General features: G+C 46.7%; 1 protein-coding gene and 1 long non-coding RNA gene across 4 annotated transcripts in view; one reads left to right on the top strand and one right to left on the bottom strand.

Annotated features, from left to right (window-relative positions):
* Positions 1–294: 294 nt before the first annotated feature.
* Positions 295–17,781, bottom strand: SLC3A2 (solute carrier family 3 member 2). Of its 2 annotated transcripts, none has more exons than XM_069207175.1 (10): positions 17,456–17,781; positions 13,764–14,185; positions 11,895–12,068; positions 11,525–11,625; positions 8,563–8,631; positions 8,325–8,389; positions 6,053–6,239; positions 5,329–5,472; positions 4,005–4,106; positions 295–1,194 (listed from the first exon to the last, which is right to left on the bottom strand). In XM_069207175.1, the coding sequence occupies exons 2-10, from the start codon at positions 14,170–14,172 to the stop codon at positions 847–849; spliced, it is 1,599 nt and encodes a 532-aa protein (XP_069063276.1). In that variant the 5' UTR covers positions 14,173–14,185; positions 17,456–17,781; the 3' UTR covers positions 295–846. The 2 variants fall into 2 exon arrangements, with proteins under 2 accessions (XP_069063276.1, XP_069063275.1); XM_069207174.1 differs by lacking the exon at positions 17,456–17,781 and adding an exon at positions 16,604–16,849.
* LOC138259430 (uncharacterized) overlaps positions 16,879–18,005 on the top strand; it is a 34,423-nt gene continuing 33,296 nt past the window's right edge. For both annotated transcript variants that reach the window (XR_011198730.1, XR_011198729.1), the window contains exon 1: positions 16,879–16,966. This is a non-coding gene — a long non-coding RNA (uncharacterized lncRNA). The remainder of the gene's footprint in view (positions 16,967–18,005) is intronic.

Genomic DNA, 18,005 nt, shown 5'->3' with positions numbered 1-18,005 from the left:
CACATCTCAGCTAAACTACCTGTAGAATAATTGTATGGTCTTTGGCACATTGCAGTGCATAAATGCAGGTGCGTACCTGCAGGAGCAGTAGCCCCAGGGAGTAGAGATGTGATCTTACTACAGAAAACCAAACAATTATGGTTACCTTTTACATCCAAAAGCGGTGCACGGACCTATTTTCCTTGTTTTAAAAAGGGTTTGTGGCACCCTTTATTCTGCCACTGGGTTAACAGGTGCTCAACAGGTCAACTCACTAAACAGAGAAACCGGCCCTCAAAGAACGAGACAGAGACATTGTAAAAATCTTCCTCTTTAATGGAACGTCTTAAGTTTCTGAGGCTCATCCTTGCAGGTCCTGAAACAGAGCAGTCCATCCCCAAAGGCGGGAAGATAGGAGGGAGGTGGTCACGGGTAGGACAGTCAAAAAACAGAATTTCTCTCAATCCACAGTGCTCGATTGTCTACAAACTGGTCTGTTTGTAGTAAGAGGCTCTGTAGATGCTTACATTAATGAGACTCACTTATTTTTTTTCTGTGAAATAAAAAAATTGCGTGCAGCTAGCTTTTTTTTTTTTTTTTGAAGAACGTCACGACAACTCTCCCAAGATGTGCCTGCAGACATAATCAGACCCTGCATCATATAACATAAAAATACACTAGTTAAAACTACACACCAGGAGCTTTGCGCTCGTACTATTCTGCATGAACTCAATAAGCTGCAACAAGTGGTAGGGAGTGTCTGTAAATTGGCGGGAGTCACGGAGCGAGTGAGGAAGGGGCTCTGTTTCAGGAGCAGCAGGTGTGTCCCCGGTGGAATGTGTAGTAAGGCCAGCGGAGGGTCACAGATTAGGCCGCATACGGGAACTTGAGCAGCACCCCCTCAGAGGGCGCCAGCTCCAGCTTGTGCAGCTCCACCGAGCCTTCCTGGCGCTGCGGGTCGGAGCTCAGAACCAGGGAAGCGCTATCGGGCAGCTGATCGTGCCGCAGCGCTACAGTGGTCTTCTCTGTGCCCAGGTTCAGGGCCACCAGGAAGCGATCGTTCTGGTCCCAGACGCGCAGGTAGGCGTAGACGTTGGCGGACGCCGTTAGCTGTAGTGGCACGAAGTCCCCGTGCAGCAGCGAGCGCTCCTTCCCCTTCCGCTCACTCAGCGTCTTGTAGAGCGACAGCAAGGAGTGCTTGTCCGTGCTCTCCACCTGCGAGGAGGAAACGGCAAGAGACGTCAGTCAGGGACCAACACTTCATTCAACAACGCCCCTACAAGAGACTACAGCGTGTTGGAAGAGCCCTGTGCACCCACAAACGGAATCTTTATAACAGCTTCAACTTTGGGATCCAGTCGGATCAGAAAACTCATAAAGACCAAACTTATGTTTTTTTTCCTTCACTTTCACAAAACGCGAACTCAGTATAACGCTTTAGAGGACCACCAGATTTAAAGGTATAAATAGATATATTTTTTAGGCTATGGGGTATTAAGTAATTTGCCCACCATCACACGATGTTGAGCTGACGCCGGGACTCGAACATGATTCCTTAAATTTAAAGCTGAAAGACAGCAAGCAGCTCTAGCCGACACACCACACCGCCTCCCTTTTTGCTAACTAAACATTTAATTAACTAATTAATACTTTCGTGGGAGCGACGGGAGAACGTAGGATCTGGGCCCAACCTAACTATCATGCTGGACTCTCATTGTCTCCTTTTATTACTTCGTTTTTTTGGGGGGTTTGTCTTCTCTGAGGTGAAATATAACATTCTGTAAAACTTCCAAATAAATAAATCAGTCTCACTTTGATCACAAGTTAACAGAAGTGGAAAAACCTCCACGAGCGCCCGTTTCTCTTTTCTAAAGCAGTGCGAAAACGAACGAAGTCACAGTAGGTCCCATGCAAACAGCACACAAGGGGCAATTGTGAATCCACCATTGTGTACTAGCTAAACCACTTAACCCGGAACTCGGAGCCTTAGGTTCAAATCCCGGCCTTTGGCATTTGCCTGACAATCGTGTGATTCTGGGCATATAACTGAACATTCCTGAGCCTAAATAGGTGAAAAACTATCCTGTACAAATAAAATTGAATTATTGTGTAATTTAAAGACGTAGATCCGCACCTGATGTACACAAACTTTTAACATCTCCCAGCGTTCCTGTAATGAGCTATGTGTTGATCTCCACTTTAAATATAAATACTAATGCAAGCAGTCAAGCGCAATAACAACTAAAACAGCCAGGATCTAACGCAAAGTCGTGTCACTGGTGAGAGCCGCGTTAATTTATAACATGGAACGTTTGGGTGGTGAAAGGAACTACTGCACGCCTCGATGGTACAAAAACATGGCTGCCAGTCGGTGCTCTAGGGCAGGCCCATTGTTTCTCGAGTGGAAGCTGGGGTCTGAGTTTTCGATTTCATGTCCATTGTTGTCTTATCTGATTGTCCTGTCCCGTGTCCCGTGCGCCACAGCCCAGCTGGGGTTTTTCCTTCTATAGAAATGGCAATTGCACCCCGCTGTACATTTCCGCCAGGTTCAGCCTGTTAAACTTTTCTTCTTAAAACGTCAACTCCCGCCCCTCTCTACTCTCAAGACTTCGCAGGAACTTCCAGGCCAGAGGGGGGTGAAACCTGCACAAACATTCCCTTCTCTGAAGTACTCAAGGAACTGGCTAGAAGCCAAAGTATATCTCAACAAACATGCTTCCCTCTGTGCTGCTGGCCTTGGTGGGTTAGTATCTTGGGGGCAGAGATAGGTCTCTGTCAGTTAATTCAAGGGGGGATCTCTGTAGGAAAGGTGGCACGTGCAACCTTCTCATGGCAGGAGAAAGTGTGGGTGCGTGTTAAGTAGGGCGATGGTACTCCCTAAAGGAAATATTCCGTATCCGCAGATCTTGCTACCCTGCAAACTAACCCACGTGACTGGGGTACGCTCTGCAGTAGACGATCGAGTCATGTGGCTCTCCTCCTAGCCCACAGCAGTGGTGTCTTTTGTATTTAGAACCGTAATACATTTATTTTGGGCCAACAGATCTATTCCTTTCCAAACAACAAAATAATGCGTGTATGAGTCATCATAGCATGAGTGTACTTTTGAATATCGATCACAATAACATAATTTCACACTGATACAGTGCACACACACGAAGGACAAAATATCTATAGGTAAGTGCACAGAGAAGGTATACATTTCCTGTTCTTAACGCCACATCTACGTGCCTTTAGAATATATATATCCTCAAGGGGCACATATGTAAACTTAGGTATATTAAAAAAAAAACTACATGCTTTTTGTCCACGATATTAGTGTCCCACCCTATCCTAGACTCAATAGGAGCTGCACCCTTAGGACACCGTGTGGCTCTTCCAATTCTTGCCCAGTTATATTGCTCATGTGCTCGGCTCAAATGTGGCCAATATCGCTTGCACTTTGTTTCACTCTCTCCTTGAACTTGGAACAAAATCTTTCTGTCTTGTACTGCCTGACCTGATGCCACTGCGTGTGAGTCTCTATGTCCTCGGTACCAATATCTGACTGACCCTTGATTTTACTTTACCATTTGAGTGGCCTCTGATTTTCTCTTTTCCCCAGGCTATCTGTGCCCCTACTCCCTGTCCTCGAGGCTCCCTGGATGGATGGTCAGTGACTTCTGCTTGCTAAATGAGGGATAGCTCTGCTAATTGTGACAAGTAAGGTATAGCCCTGCTGCCAGTCAGGAGTGAGGGACTGGTCATTCTTCCCAGCACAGTGAAAACACAATATCCTGCAATGCAAAAAAAGGGGGCTACACACCCTTCCCAAAAGCTCCTCACATTACATAATAATCTTCTCGTGTCATCGAATGTAAGAAGACACCACATACTCCCCTTTCGAGACCTCATCCTGTCTTTAGGTGCTTGGGGCACAGGGGTGAACTGTACCCACTGTTGTGGATGAGACAGGTAACCCAGCCCCCTTATCCTTACTCGCCAGAATCCCCACCCCTCCCCCCCCAATCCAGAACCGCACCCACCTTCACGGAGATGTTGTGGTTCACATCCGCGTGGTCACGTGGTAACTTGGAGGAGAATCCATGTGTTTCCGTATCATCCCAGTGCATGATGGGATTTGGCAGCTGCAGAATTAGACAAACACAAACATCTCCCATGAAACAATTATTTGGTTTAAGGCAAGAGTGAGGTAGAGAAGGGTGAGAAGAATGTCGTTGTTTGGGAAAGAAAAATTGATCTACATTTAAAGGAGAAACGACACACAATCAAATCCCACCTCGTCACATTCCCACCGAATGTGCAGGGAAGTAGCGACAGCAGACTCCTTTGTAATGATAAATGCCCTTTAACAAGTATTCATCCATACGTACATAAACAAACAAACATACAAGCCCCTCCTAAGTGCTTAGCAGGAAAATGAAGTAGCCCTGGAGATCCCATGAGCAGGAACATTGTGGCCTAGGTGTGGGGAGCAACTTGTGAGTCTATTCTTGCTGGCAAGTGACTCAGTGAGACAAATGGTCGCCACCATTGTGATCAGCAGGGCATACGTTTGAAACCCAACATGGTCCATTCTCTGCCATCCAACCAAGGTCAGTAAAGTAAGAACCATTACCTTTACAATAGTACCAGCAAGTATTTACAATACCTCGAGATGGCAAAAATCTAGTATCAAACACTTAAATATTCTTAATATGACTGCACACAATAGTTCTTGATCGGACTCGTGGCTATGAATGCGAGAAAGTGCCGTTCCAGTAATATCCTACTTAAAATTTAAACAGGCGTGATGCTGTACTTTTATTTCACTTCACATAGGCAGTAAATATCTGTGTGAGGTCACAGAGTCCTACATAGCTCCTACATTTCACTCCAGCAGCGTGATGTGCAAAACACCTATAGAGTGGCATCATTAAACGCCCACGCGCTGTAGCTTTAAAGACTACCAGGGTGTTGACCTCTGAGCTGCACTGCCAAGAGCGATCACAGAGAACCACATTATGTGAGGCCATCAGAGTGCACTCATGCCTATGGAAGTGGCAGAACATGCACACCAGAAGTCTACACCTTGTGATATCACATAGCACACGCCAGGACAGCAGAGTGCACGTCTTGTGACATCACATAGTCGTGCCGTGTGACGTCACAAAACAAACGCGTGGTGAAGTTGCAACACACATACAACTGGTGACATCATAGGAAACTGCATCACAAGTAAGGCTCTATATAGAAACACATGGCGTGGATGTTCTACAACTTCATTAGGGATGCATGGATGTCTTCTCAAATCACGTGGTCAGTACAGCACGTACACATGCGATGCAATTCTCCCGGAGGCAGCCTTACCTGCCCTGGCAGATCCTTGAGTCCAATCTCATCTCCGTAGTTGGTAAAGGGCGTTCCTGGCAGTGTGAAGAGGAGGATGTTGTAAAGGCGCAGTAGGTCCTCCTGTACAAGGGAGGCCATGTGACCCACCTTGGGACCTCCGACCTGTGAAGGAATCCACACACAAAAACATGGTTAACACACCAGTACAGATCAGCACACTAGAATATCTCCCACCAAGCTGCCCCCACTCCAACAACACGGGCCTAAAACAGCAGAGCTATCACTTAGGCTACAGACTTCAATCTGTTGACCTTCTCGGACAGCTGAGCTCTCCGTCAGGTAAAATAGCTCCTACAGGCTTAGGTCTCAGCTATCCCTCAGGTTGCACAGACCTTACAGGCGTGAGTTTTAGACAGCAGAGCCACACTTGAAACTATACACACTCAGTCCTTCGGTACGACTCAGCACAGATATTAGAGGCTTAGGCCTCGGACAGAAGAGCCATCCCTCAAGTTACAAACAGTACACATGCTCAGACCTCAGCTATGCCGCATGTGGCACAGATTTTACAAGCTCACACCTCAGAGAGCAGAACCACCTCAAGGGTTACAAAAACTGTACCTGATCAGGTCTAGAGAGAAGAGTTATACCTCACTTTGCACAGATGCTCCATGCTTGGCTCTCAGGCAGCAGAGTTATGCTATGGATTACACTGCTATCACAGACTATCCCCCAAACTTACACTCCAGCATGTCCATCGCTGCCCGGCTGCTTCCAGGTACTCCCAGATTTTGTTGGCGAGTTCAGATGCAGTGGGCCGCTCTGAGTCACTGAGGAGGTAGCGGCCGGCCAGGAACTCTGAGCTTGTCTGGTTCACTAGTGTAAGGATGTCCACAGGTTGGGAGATATCAGTCACTGCAATGAGGACCCTGAAAAGGGTATAAAAATAGAGGAATGTCACTCAGTAAATGAAGCTGCTACACAGAACAGTTATACATAATCAACACACCTAAAAGACACCCACAGAGCGCCCCCTCAACCCAATTATGACAGGGTTCTGCAGAATCTATAACATCGATAACTTAAGGAAGAAATTAAACAAAATAACATTTTCTTCTGTTGAATTTCAGAACATCAAATATCTGTGATCCTAGTCTCTTCAAATGGTAAGCATAGTATTCTTTTCATTTTGTCATACCATTTTGAGTTATGATTCATCACAGCGCACTAAGATGCCCCCTTGTGCTCGTTCAAAGAAACACCATGGGTCTGACTAGGAGTCATGGTTACACTGTCACAAATGCGATGGATATCCTGTTTGCCGTATTACAAGACCATTATACCCGTTTGTGACAGAGTCATTCGACCGCCAAGATCTAAATCTGGCCCTATAACTTCATAAAGCAGGTGTGTTGTGCCAGAGAGCTTGACCAGGTTAACAATTCAGGAATAGACAGTTTTCGGCAGGGTTGGGCTGGGACAGAAAATAAGTCCAGGTACCAAAATACGAGAGCCCCGTCCCCCTTTAGTGAATTAGAAAGGTAAACAAGTGGCTCACCTTTGAAAATTGAGGCCGTTTTTAACTTGTTAAAACAGCAAGTGTTTTGCAAACCATGGAACAATGCATGGATAAGAGGTTGCTGCAGGCAATTTTTGTTTTAATATCAGGGAAATCAACATTAAAAATCGTCTCACCAGCCCATAAAACGGTACCTTTCAGACCAGCCTGTCGGGCGCTGCCTGATAGCCCCTCCACTAGGCCAGTCCAACCCTGGCTCTTGGTATAAACTAGGTCACTTGTCTTTTAACCCAAAGGAGACAACAAACAGAAAAACTTAAAATGTGACATCTCTAGTGAATATCTGCTTTGATCACAAGCATGTAAGCTCAGGATGGCTGCATCGGATACAATCTAGGAGATTTTGTGCAGAAGAGCTAAGAGGATAATTCTCAGGGGAGATATTTACTTCAGTTATCCTAGGGTTTTCAGGATTGGACACTACTGTTTTCATTTTTATTCCCCATTTCTAAATTTCCTTGAGTCTGTTACTGTTGCAAATTGAATTCTAATGTCGGGGTTATGCGATATTAATGTGTTGTGTTTAGTTCTTTTTTATATACATGTAGAACATGTTTTAAAACATAACCTGAACCACCAGTTTTTGTATGCAAATATAAGTGAGATTGATCGAAATCTTGAAAAAATGCCTAGTAACAGCCAAGAAGACAAATTATTGTTTTATTTTTAGCGTGAAAAGAAGCAACTAAGAGTCTCTCAGGAGACACAAGAAGATTTGGGCTAAAATGTATATAAATAGCAAATACGAACTTAATGAAGGTACTTTCTCCCTGTCGTGGACACTCCAGGGCCAAAGGAGAGAAGCCGGAATTTCAAAAAGGTGCAAAAAACAACTTGTAACACTCCGAGCCCAACACCAGATGGCGGACTGTGCACAGCATGTGTATCTGCAGCTACACATGCCATCGAACCGAGGGATACACCCTAGGCCCCTTCTATGTCCTGGGCTGCAGTGTAGTGACTGCTGTGTGGCCAGGTGTCGTGGACCACAGTGTAAGGAAGGAAATAGCCGCCTGGCAGCGGTGTTATAAAATACAGCAATAATCAGGGTTCAGTAGACCCCTCAGAACTTTGGGACCCGGCGCCACTACACCTGCTGCAGCAATGGAAGTTATGAACTTGTAGGGGTGTGGGGGGCAGGAATCTGGCATGCTCTGTGTGGAGGCTCAGGCCCCTGGTGCCTCTCCTTATTGTGGGATACGGAGTTCTGCTCTGACTCGAACTATATATACAGTGTAAGGTAACTGGGACTCGCTATCATCATCTTCCCCTGAGGCGTGAAGCGTATGAGTTGATGGACATCAGGCCAACGGCTCTATTTCTGCAGTGCAGTATGAGGGACTTCAGGCCTCTGACCCCACTCTTCATACACACTGTGCGGGGCCGAGACCCCTGGTCCCATCCTGTGGCGCAGTGTACTCGAACATGCACTCACCGGCTCTTTTCTTCTGTGCTATAATTTGCAGTCACGTTGTTCCACTCCTCCAGCACGTCAAGGCCCTGAAAGCACAAGAACAGTCAACGCTCAGCACCCAGGGAAAGCTGTATAAATCAGGCTTGGCAGGTATTACCCTCCCGCTACCTCAGCTGCCCTCGCTAAATTAATGTTCCACAAAGTCTAGCGGCTTGCTTCAGGCACTATATGAAAAAAAATAATAATAAGTATAACTCACATGTAGTTGATCTGCACCTCCCAGGCGGATTCCTGCCACACCTTTCTCAAGCCAGAAACTCAGAGCCTCCTGTTGGGAATAATAAAATGTGAGAGGGCACGTGGATTACCACCTGCAGGATACCATACATCACTTCCCGTCCTGAGCTACACTCGGCCCCTCCGCCTGGTTTGCAGACATCACGTGCGCGCCCTGCACACGTACCAGTCACTGCTCAGGACCCACCCTGTGCCACCCTCAGCCCTACACTCTAAACCTGCTAGCACTGTGATGCACCGAGCACGTGCCACGAAGCGCTGCAACCAACACCGACCACCCTCAAGCTCCTGTACTGTATCCAGGATTAGGCCTACCTCAGCTAGCGACCCTACATATTCTACCCCATGCCTCCTCTGGTATTTTCTCATCTTAAATAACTTCTGGAGGGCAGGAGGCCTAAAAACAACCTCTCCTGGAATGGAATTAAAAGTCACAGTTTGCGATTGATGGGTGTCAGGATTAGGAAACCGAAAACATAACAAGCATTTTCAATGCAACAGATCTCGCATTTGTTCGAGTTAGAGCTATTAGCGTTGTAAAGCAAAAAAAAAAAAAAAAAAAAAAAAAGCGCAATTGCGCTGCGTGGAAAATAAACAGATAAAGTAGTCCGGACTCCAGGGTGAAACCATCGAACCTCGTATGTTTTTGGTACTTTATGGGTGCTGTGTAGGTGGGCTAAATACAAGAAAAGGCATGACTTATGCATGCGTTTCACAAATGAAAGCAAGCGGATTTTAAAAGGCAAGCCCACGAGCCAATGAAAGTGACTGACGTGGCATGGGCGTGGTTTCAAGCCCAAAGAGAGATAACAGAATAGACTGAGTACTTTGTGCTCACCCATAAAAAGGGTAGTGTACACAAGAGAGTGTACAGCTGCCAAACCTAAATATCACACAGAAGCCGAGTGCCAGGGAAACAAAGCAAAAGCTATGGTTCAGAGATCTACAACATTGGTCCACAAGGACCCGATCCATAATAGACTGTCAAGACAATGGGTAACAAGTTCCCATTCCTTTTTTTATGTCTACTTCTACAGTATCACCCGCGTGGGTATCAAGGAGCTTGAGAAGGTATGTAGGTGAGTGTCTCTTCAGAGTAAACACAATCAGGTCTTCAGCTTCTCGTGCAACTCATGAAGTGAGGAGGCGGCTCTAATGTGTTGTGTTGGTACTGTCATAGTGAGCTATCCTTGCAAATCTGTCCCTTCTGGGTCAGCGCAGGACACCCCTGCTGATGCCCGTGTGCAGTTCAGCCAGTGTAAAAAAAAAAAAAAAAAAAAAAAAAAAAAAAAACACACACGTGCCTGCAAAATGAGGTTGTTTGCTTGGCAGAGACAAGTTTATTATGAGGGCCAGGTCACAGAACAGGAAAGACTTTCACAGATGGCTGCCCCATAAGAAGAAATGCTTACTAAGCAAGTGGATGCTTTGAACAAAAACGCTGGACAAGCTGAGGGAAAAAAAAAAAAAAAAAAAGCTCCACAGGAAGTGCCTCCAGTTAAAGCGATGGGAAATTTGCTACTGCTGTGGTAGTCTTTAATGAGAGGGGCAAACCAAAAACTGGTAAATCCAGCCAACCAATAAACCTAACAATATATCTATTAACTGTTTCCTTCCCACAGAGCCCCCAATAATAATCACACCTAATTATTTAATTTACCACAAAGAAACTGGAGTAAATGAACAGAATGGCCAGAACAAAACTAATCCAAATACCCACTGGATTAACCCTAACTTTGGATCCCTGAGTAGTGTGTTAATCGCTGTAAAGCTCTTCAACGCCTCATCAGGGATAGTAAGCATTCCGTCCACCACTTTCTCTTTTAGCAATATATATATATATACACACACACACACACACACCATTTCAAATCAATACAAATAGGATTTTCAAGTGCTGACTCAACAACTCGTCAAGGCTAAAAGGAGTTATTTCAAGGGTTTTATTTAAACTAGGTAAATAGGTAACTTAAAGAAGAATGCCTGCTATATTGTCAGGATATAGGCAGGACCACTGGAATTATGCAGCAGGAGAGGTTCAAATTATGCAGCAAGGTTGAGTAAATTATGCGGAACTAAAGGGCAAATTATGCACCATATTGCAACAGATTTTATAATAGTATTGCTTCATTATTTTGTCATTTTCAAATTTGGTTAACAGTATCTGGGGATTTACTGCACCTCAGTAGTCCCATTTTGACACTCAAATATAGCACAAAGCAACAGAAAGGTGTTCAATCCAGCTTTGCAAAGGGCCTTCCACTGCGCAGCAACATGTGTTGCTGCGTTTTTAGTAACTTTTGAACCATTCGAGCTAGAAACATTTTTTCTGCTAAAATTTGCAGATTTTGCTGCAGATGATGGATTAAGTGACACATGCAGTAAATCTATTATTATGCAAAAATCGCCACGGCCGCACAATTGCATAATTCCAGTGGCTGTGGATATGGATTACAATCTATAAAGGAAACTTAATATAGTCTTGACTTTAGGACATTGTGGGTCACAAATCCTGACAGGTGGTTCACTTTCAAGCACTTTGAAGGAAAAAAATAAAAGTTTGACCTATTACCTAAACCCATCTCTACCACAGTTAACGGAACTTGTAAGTGTTCTGTGTTCTCTAACTTACCTATTTTACGTTTTGCATAAAACATGGAGGTATGTATCTGAGAGGTGATTTAAGATTTTATTTCTACCCTATCACACTGTGTCTAATAACTGCTGCTCATTCCACTCATAACAATCTTCCTTATGACTGTCTCCCTAGCATACAATACCATATTTAGCTGAAGCACTGACTACCACTTAGGTACTACCACCAAATACTCAAGGGCCACTGATGCAGGTTCCTAATTATGTTCCTTTAGTGCCACCACCTATCCCTCATTGCAGTCATCACATCTCTCTGCATCTCAACCAACCTTTACTTGGCTCTGGAAGTTGCGGTCTGTAACAGTTGTGTTGCTGAACCAGGGGTTCCCACCCCTGTAGTTGGGGGTCAGGTCCAGAACGATCATGATACCTGCGGGGAATAGAGAGTGATAGCAAGAGGTATCAGTGAACTGTAGAAAGCCCCTAGAAGGTGGAGGCAGTGGGCACATGACAGGAACAGTACAGCAACCTGCCCGACATGTGCTGTCATTCACTACACATGCCTCTAACCAATGAAGATGACTATTTCATATATTAAAAAACAGTGTCGGTCAACGTTTCCTTGGGGGCTCTGTCTGGTTACACACAAGGGACTTTCATTGTGGAACATCCACATCTGTTCCTGTTTCCAGTACTCACTTTTCTTGCGGGCGGTCTCCAGGAGCTGTGTAAAGTTGTCCATTGTGCCATAGGCCTTGTCTATCTGGGTCAGGTGGGTCTCTTTTAGGCTGTCGGCCACCGTGGCATGGATGGGTCCAATCACCAAGCCCTTTACTTTCAAGGCACCAAGGTCATCAATCCGTTGCTTAATACCTAGGAAGCACGGGGCAAAGATACAAGTGAGATCTATGTAATATGGCAAAGGCAGGCTTCATATTAGGCTAGGCTGATGGGAGGCATATGCAGGTAGAGAGTTTTATATGTGACTCAATCCTAGTGAAATGTGTGTGGGGGCCACAAATTAGAACGAGGCAATAGTAAAGAGGTGTGAGGCAAGAATACAACAGGTAGAGTTTGGAGGGGACACTGCTGCTGTCTGGGATGTATATCTTTCTGAGGTTGATAAGGGAAGTATAGTATGGAGTCGAGAAATATTGGCATCTGTTTGTGGTTCCAGAGCTACTAAACGGCAAAATACTTTAGTAGCAATCGTTATCTAGATAAACTTGGAGGTACAAGAAATTCCCAACTAAGTGGGGGGAGGGACACAGGTGAAAAATACTGGCTGAAGCCAGCTAATTGTGGGGGGGGGGGGGGGGGGGGGGGGGGGGGGAGAAGAGACATATGTCATGTGAACTGAGGCACTTTCTCTGCGTGCCATGTATCCAGTGACTGCCCTCGTGACGGCAACGGAATGTCCCAAGGCAGCGAAGTAGCTTCCTTCTTTCTCTTTCAGCCCTCCTTCTCTTGTAAGCACCCCTCGCTCCCCCCGCCCCTCCACCACCGCACACACAGAACCTGTTTGCCCCCACCCGGGCCCCTTTATTGTCCCCGATCCGCCTGTCCTACACTCTGGCTCTCAGCCCGACCCACTGTGGGCGCTGGGAGCCGCGGCTGATGCAAGAAGCCTAAGTGTTGCAAGGAAAAGCGGTTCAAACCGGCCCTGCTTAGTCATTCGCATTATTCAGGCGCCTGAATCATGTGTGCGCCGTCAGCAAAGTGCGCGCCTCAGGTCACAACGGTGTATTTTCTGAGACGTCTCCCTCGGTGCTGTAGAACAATACTAACAGTTCTGGCTTGCCTCGTGGTTAAGTGATTTTGTTGACCTTGCTTGACAGAACGAAGGGACGCTTCAAAAAACACACGAACAATCCTATCATCAACTGCAGCCTATTCTGTCCGGAAATGTCTACATGATTTATTTTGACCTGTGGTGGTAAAGAAATCTCCACCTTCGTTCAATATTTGGAAAGTATGAGGTTCGAAGTATTCAGATCTGAACACGGGGATCACTTTATTTTCGGGTCGGACATTTCAGAGACTCGTATACATTTTGATATTCTGGAAGGGCTAAGAATTGCTCCTTGATCAATTGTGTGAATCTGTGTAAAATTAGCTATATTCTCTTTTTTATAAAATGGCTATTTGCACCTGTTTCGTTTAATAGTTATTCAGGAATTACGAGTCTTTATCCCCATTTTCCAGTCAAGCAGGACAGATTCTCCAGTCTAGCAAAACAGTAGTATTCACAGCTGCATAACTCAAGCTGCCCTATACTAAACTACCATTCTGCTTTTCGAGTGATTACAGGTCCGTATTCATCATCTCTTCCCCTTATGGGATTACAGCTCACATTGCATCTTCTCAGCTATGCACCGACCTAGGTGGGGCACAGATCTCTCTCATCTGCCATGGCACTAGCATACCTTAATATCCACAATATGTCATAAGGACCCTTTTTTAGCCACCACTCCACCAGTGAATCCCTCCCAGCACCACAGCTCTCGGCGGGGTCAGGCTCCCCTCTCATCCATGGCCTACACCGACCCAAATGTGGAAGCTACTTACCTGCCAGGTCTCCCACGCCGTCATCGTTGGAGTCTTGGAAGGCCTCAACGGCCCCAATCTCATAGATCGCCCCCTTCTGCCACCACTCTTGAGTGGGTAGCTGGCGGCAGCGTGGAGCCTGCACGATGATCAGCACAGCTCCAACCAGCATGCCAAGCCAGCCAACCCAGAAGAGGATGAGCAAGGCCCAGCGAGTGCGCACCCAGCCTGGGGTGCCTGCCACCTTCAGCAGCTCCTCCTTGGACAGCCCAGTGAATCTGGTCTCCACCTCATCATCCAGAACCTTCACCTTCAATGCACCATTGGTCTCGCCAGCTGCCGCTGTTGCCATGGGCTGTTTCTCAGGGTCCATCTCGTTCAGCTCCACATCTTTCAGGTCCAAGACCACCCCCTCTGTTGGCTTGGACATGGCTTGCTCTCAGCTGAATGTAAGCAAAAAAAAAAAAAAAAGTGGTATAATAGATGGTGTACATAAGTGACATCATTTCATGGGATGTATAGCGTGGGTATCGAGGGTGCTGGGGAAAGGGGAATGAGAATGCCAAAGGCTGAGCAAGACGCACGTGCTGGGAAGCAGAGCAGGTTGTAGCACTAAGAAGTATCTAAGGGTCTGGGAGGGAGACCGTGGAGCCATGTAGAAGTGATGTTCCCAGCTCTAGTGGGTGGAGGAGCCACAGGGTGTTCTTCATACCCAGGCTGCTTACCAGGTTGGCTGTACAGTCATACAATGTTTAAGACCCTAGAAGCCAGACTCAGGAGGGCTGTGGGGCCATGGGTGGGTTGATGCACGTAGCGGTTGAGTGCAACACTGCTAGCCAAGCTATGGAACTGGAGTGGAGGAATCATGCTAAGAGTCTGGTCCATCAGGCTGTGGAACTTATGACATCAGTCTTCATTTTTTCCCATTCACTTAGGGACCTTAACACTGGTTACCCATTTCTTTTTTACTGCTGGGTAACGTTATTTGAACCCTTGATTACCTATTCTATCTTCATAATAGATTCTAGTAATCTGTATATGAGTCTTGTCTGGAAAATCAATCTTTTGTTTCTAAGCTCTATAAAACTGCGTTCCAATGTGTGTTACCACCACAGCAAAACAGTGGAAAAGCCTCGTGCTCAGTCTGCTACCAAAACTGAGAGCCTTTTCTGACCAACAGCTGCTGTTCTACCTTGTGAGAGACTATCCAAGCCGATCTGGTGACCTGGGAACCTGTTTACTTTCTCCATAAGATTAAGGATCACTTAAAATGATCAGAAATATAAATTGTGGGTCTAAAGAGGCTTTTGGGTGTTACCCTCGGGCGAACACGGACACAGTGCATTGGGTGCAGCAAGGAGGATAAAAACACCCAATGACAGAGGTGGTTGTTCCAGAATTGACGTGCAGGCTAGGATACTGAGCCGGGGGGGGGTCTAGGGTTGCAATGGGTTTGACTTGGATAGCAGGAGTGGCAGCTCGAGGTGATACTGTAGCTGGACTTGAATCCCAGGCTGCGGGATCAGTGGAAGGCAGAGTTGAAAACTTTGTGCCAACCGACGGGTACAAAAGAAGGAATCAGACCTAGGCAAGGTGGAATAGGTGTGGGTGACAAAGCTGAGGCTATACACCGGTAGGAGGAAGTGTGAGCCTCCTAAGGACCAGGAGGAAACAGACCACGAGCTTGGTCTTAATAATGGTGGCAGAAAGAGGTGGCTTTTGAGGCGGTGGTGGTTGACTAGGGACATGTCCCCTGAAGTGGCTTAAAGATGTCTGAAGAAAGGGGTATAGTAAGTGCCCTTCAGGGACAAATGGAAAAGAGCTGGGTGAACATTTAATTTCAGATATGAGTGTAACTAGAAGACGAGGCCGTCAGCTAACAGGCGGGGATGATATCACTGAGGAATATAGGAGGCAGAGGGATTTGGGACAAAGCCTCGGGGACGTACACCGGTCTAACCGTACTACTAAGCTAATATAACAATAACTTACTGTGCAGGCTTTGACGTTGCAGCCCCAGTGCTTAATCTGTAAAATAATTAACGCCGGTGCACAGGCGCCAGCGACTGACGTTATAAAATGTCGGTGCGCGGAAAACAGGGGCTGCCTAGTCCTGAATACACTTCATACCTCTTTAATCCACTACCAGCCACCCCATGTCCCTATATCTCACTCTCGCAGGTCACTGCTTTCTCCCTTCGTAACTGGTTTCCTATTTCCTGTTCCACATTCTTTTTCATGTGTTTTTCCGTCTATTGTTCACGGGAAATATATGTCGAGGAGCAATAAGTGCCGGTCCCCAACAACGAGTGGCAGTGGGCCACCCCATCAACCACCGGTTCATATTAAGCACCGGCAGCTCCGGTAAGGGAAAACTATGGCAGCGTTTGATAGAAATGCCACGAGCTGATCCCGTGGGCAGAAATACGGGAAAATAAAGCACCAGGAGGACATATTTATGAAAGGTAAATGGAGAGGCGACCATGAATGGTGCTCGCCAGTGACGTAACAGCAGTACCATCAGGCAATACGACTATGAAATCGAGAGGAAGAAATAATGCTGTTGTCTAAGTACCGGGCGCTATCGGTGAAGACGGGCACCCGTACTCATTCTGTTGCAATATACCGGGCACCAAGGTAAAACACCGTGTACTAATGGTGGAGCCACCGGGAATAAAACACCGGGCACTGCTGCCGACTCGAAATGTCAAGCGCACTCGCCCTTTTTTCAGGGGCCTGTTCAAAGGACCCTTAAATCTACTATATCCTCTGTACGCTGTTGTGGAAACCAGTTCTGCCTGAGATTTCAGACGACACGGACAAGAATACTTCCCCCTTAAATGCAGCCAATCGCATCTCACCTAGTCTCCGCGTACAATGGTCGCCTTCAGGTGTCACTTGTCTCCAAGAGTGTCAACCGCCTCCTGTCGCCAGCTCCCTCTGCTGATGTCAGTACAGCCACCCCTGCTGGTTGCTCCGCTTTCTGCCGCTGAAATCCATCTCGAATCCGCCCTATAACGGAGGAGGCGGAGACTGAGAGGAGGGCTCCACCCCTGGGGGCGGGAAGGGGGCGACCAAGGCGAGGGGGCAATGGAGAGGAGGAGGATGGGTCGTGGGCCTGCTGTGTTTACTGGCTCTCGACGAAAGGAAGCCTGGAGGGCTCTGAAAAAGTACATCGTGGTTGATTTCTTCATCCCTATGACGGCGCTTGTTTTTCAGGCTGGGTCTGTACTTGTTTTCCTGTCCACTCTGCACCAACAGCTCGTTTTCCCTGAACCAGTGCCTATGTCAGTTGTGCCTTTTTTAAAAACTTTTTTTCGTGCCGTCTTAAGATAGCGCGACCTCGATTAGAAAGTATTGTAGCGCTTTTCACGACCACCAGTTACACCACAGAAGGTCATTTTAATTTTTTATTAAAGTATTGTGCCCAGATTCACAGGATGTCGAGCCGACGACGAGACTTGTTTTAATAATCCCCGTTCCAATGCGCGTTTCTTTGGTGACAGTGAGTGTGTATTCCTCACTCGGCGTGTTGACCCCATTTGGTTTATGTGCAATTGCTTGATTTCTTTCTTACACCCGCGCCTGTGCGAGGTTCTCTGCTGCCTCAGTGTGTTCGTTATTGCTTCCTATGCCAGACAGGCTTTGTTCTGCTGCTCCGACTATCTGCCTTTTCCCCTTGTGCCCGTCGCACTGTGTGCTTTTGTTCTTACCGTGCAAATGCGAGTTTCCCGGCTGCCTCTACCACTTCTTGTTATTCTTGCCGGTCGGTTTCTGTGTCAGTGATTGCTTATCTGCTCCCCACGTTATTGCTTGCATTTCTGCCCTATGCGCATGTTTTACGCTGGGAGGAATTGGAGTAAAGGTCACCCGAGACTCACAAACACGACAGCCCAGAGAGCAGCTGGATTATCTGCCTGGCAACAGGGGGCTTAGATCTATAGTCTGTGAGAACTGGCACAAAGGGGGACTGGGCTGAGTGTCGGGTGAAAGGATAGCCAGAGAGTGGTTACACCCATTCAAGAACCATACCATAGCACATGCCATGAGAGCACTGAGTGAGAGAACAGCAGTGTTAAACCGCCCCCTTAGCCCCCCCCCCCCCCCCCCCCCCCCCGAAGGAGCGGGAGTCGCTGTTTTCAGAAAGACTCTTCTTGGAACACTGTCTGAGAATAATTATAAACATGATGACCTGCTGCCATTCCAGAAACTCACAGGCTACACTTCTACGTAGGCTTCTGCTAAGACCAGTTATAGTTCCAA

The sequence above is a fragment of the Pleurodeles waltl genome, chromosome 9, assembly GCF_031143425.1.
Source record: "Pleurodeles waltl isolate 20211129_DDA chromosome 9, aPleWal1.hap1.20221129, whole genome shotgun sequence".
Taxonomy (NCBI): domain Eukaryota; kingdom Metazoa; phylum Chordata; class Amphibia; order Caudata; family Salamandridae; genus Pleurodeles; species Pleurodeles waltl.
The sequence above is the reverse complement of the archived record's forward strand: the minus strand, read 5'-3'. Positions and strand labels throughout refer to the sequence as shown.

What these genes read in the sequence shown, in the direction of transcription:
- SLC3A2 (XM_069207175.1), bottom strand. Translation starts at nt 14,172, where the DNA reads ATGTCCAAGCCAACAGAGGGGGTGGTCTTGGACCTGAAAGATGTGGAG. An exon ending in TCAAGGATCTGCCAGGGCAG is followed by an intron (nt 4,107 to 5,328) that starts GTAAGGCTGCCT and finishes CTAATTCTGCAG; the next exon opens with CTGCCAAATCCCATCATGCA. An exon ending in ACCACAACATCTCCGTGAAG is followed by an intron (nt 1,195 to 4,004) that starts GTGGGTGCGGTT and finishes TCCTCCTCGCAG; the next exon opens with GTGGAGAGCACGGACAAGCA.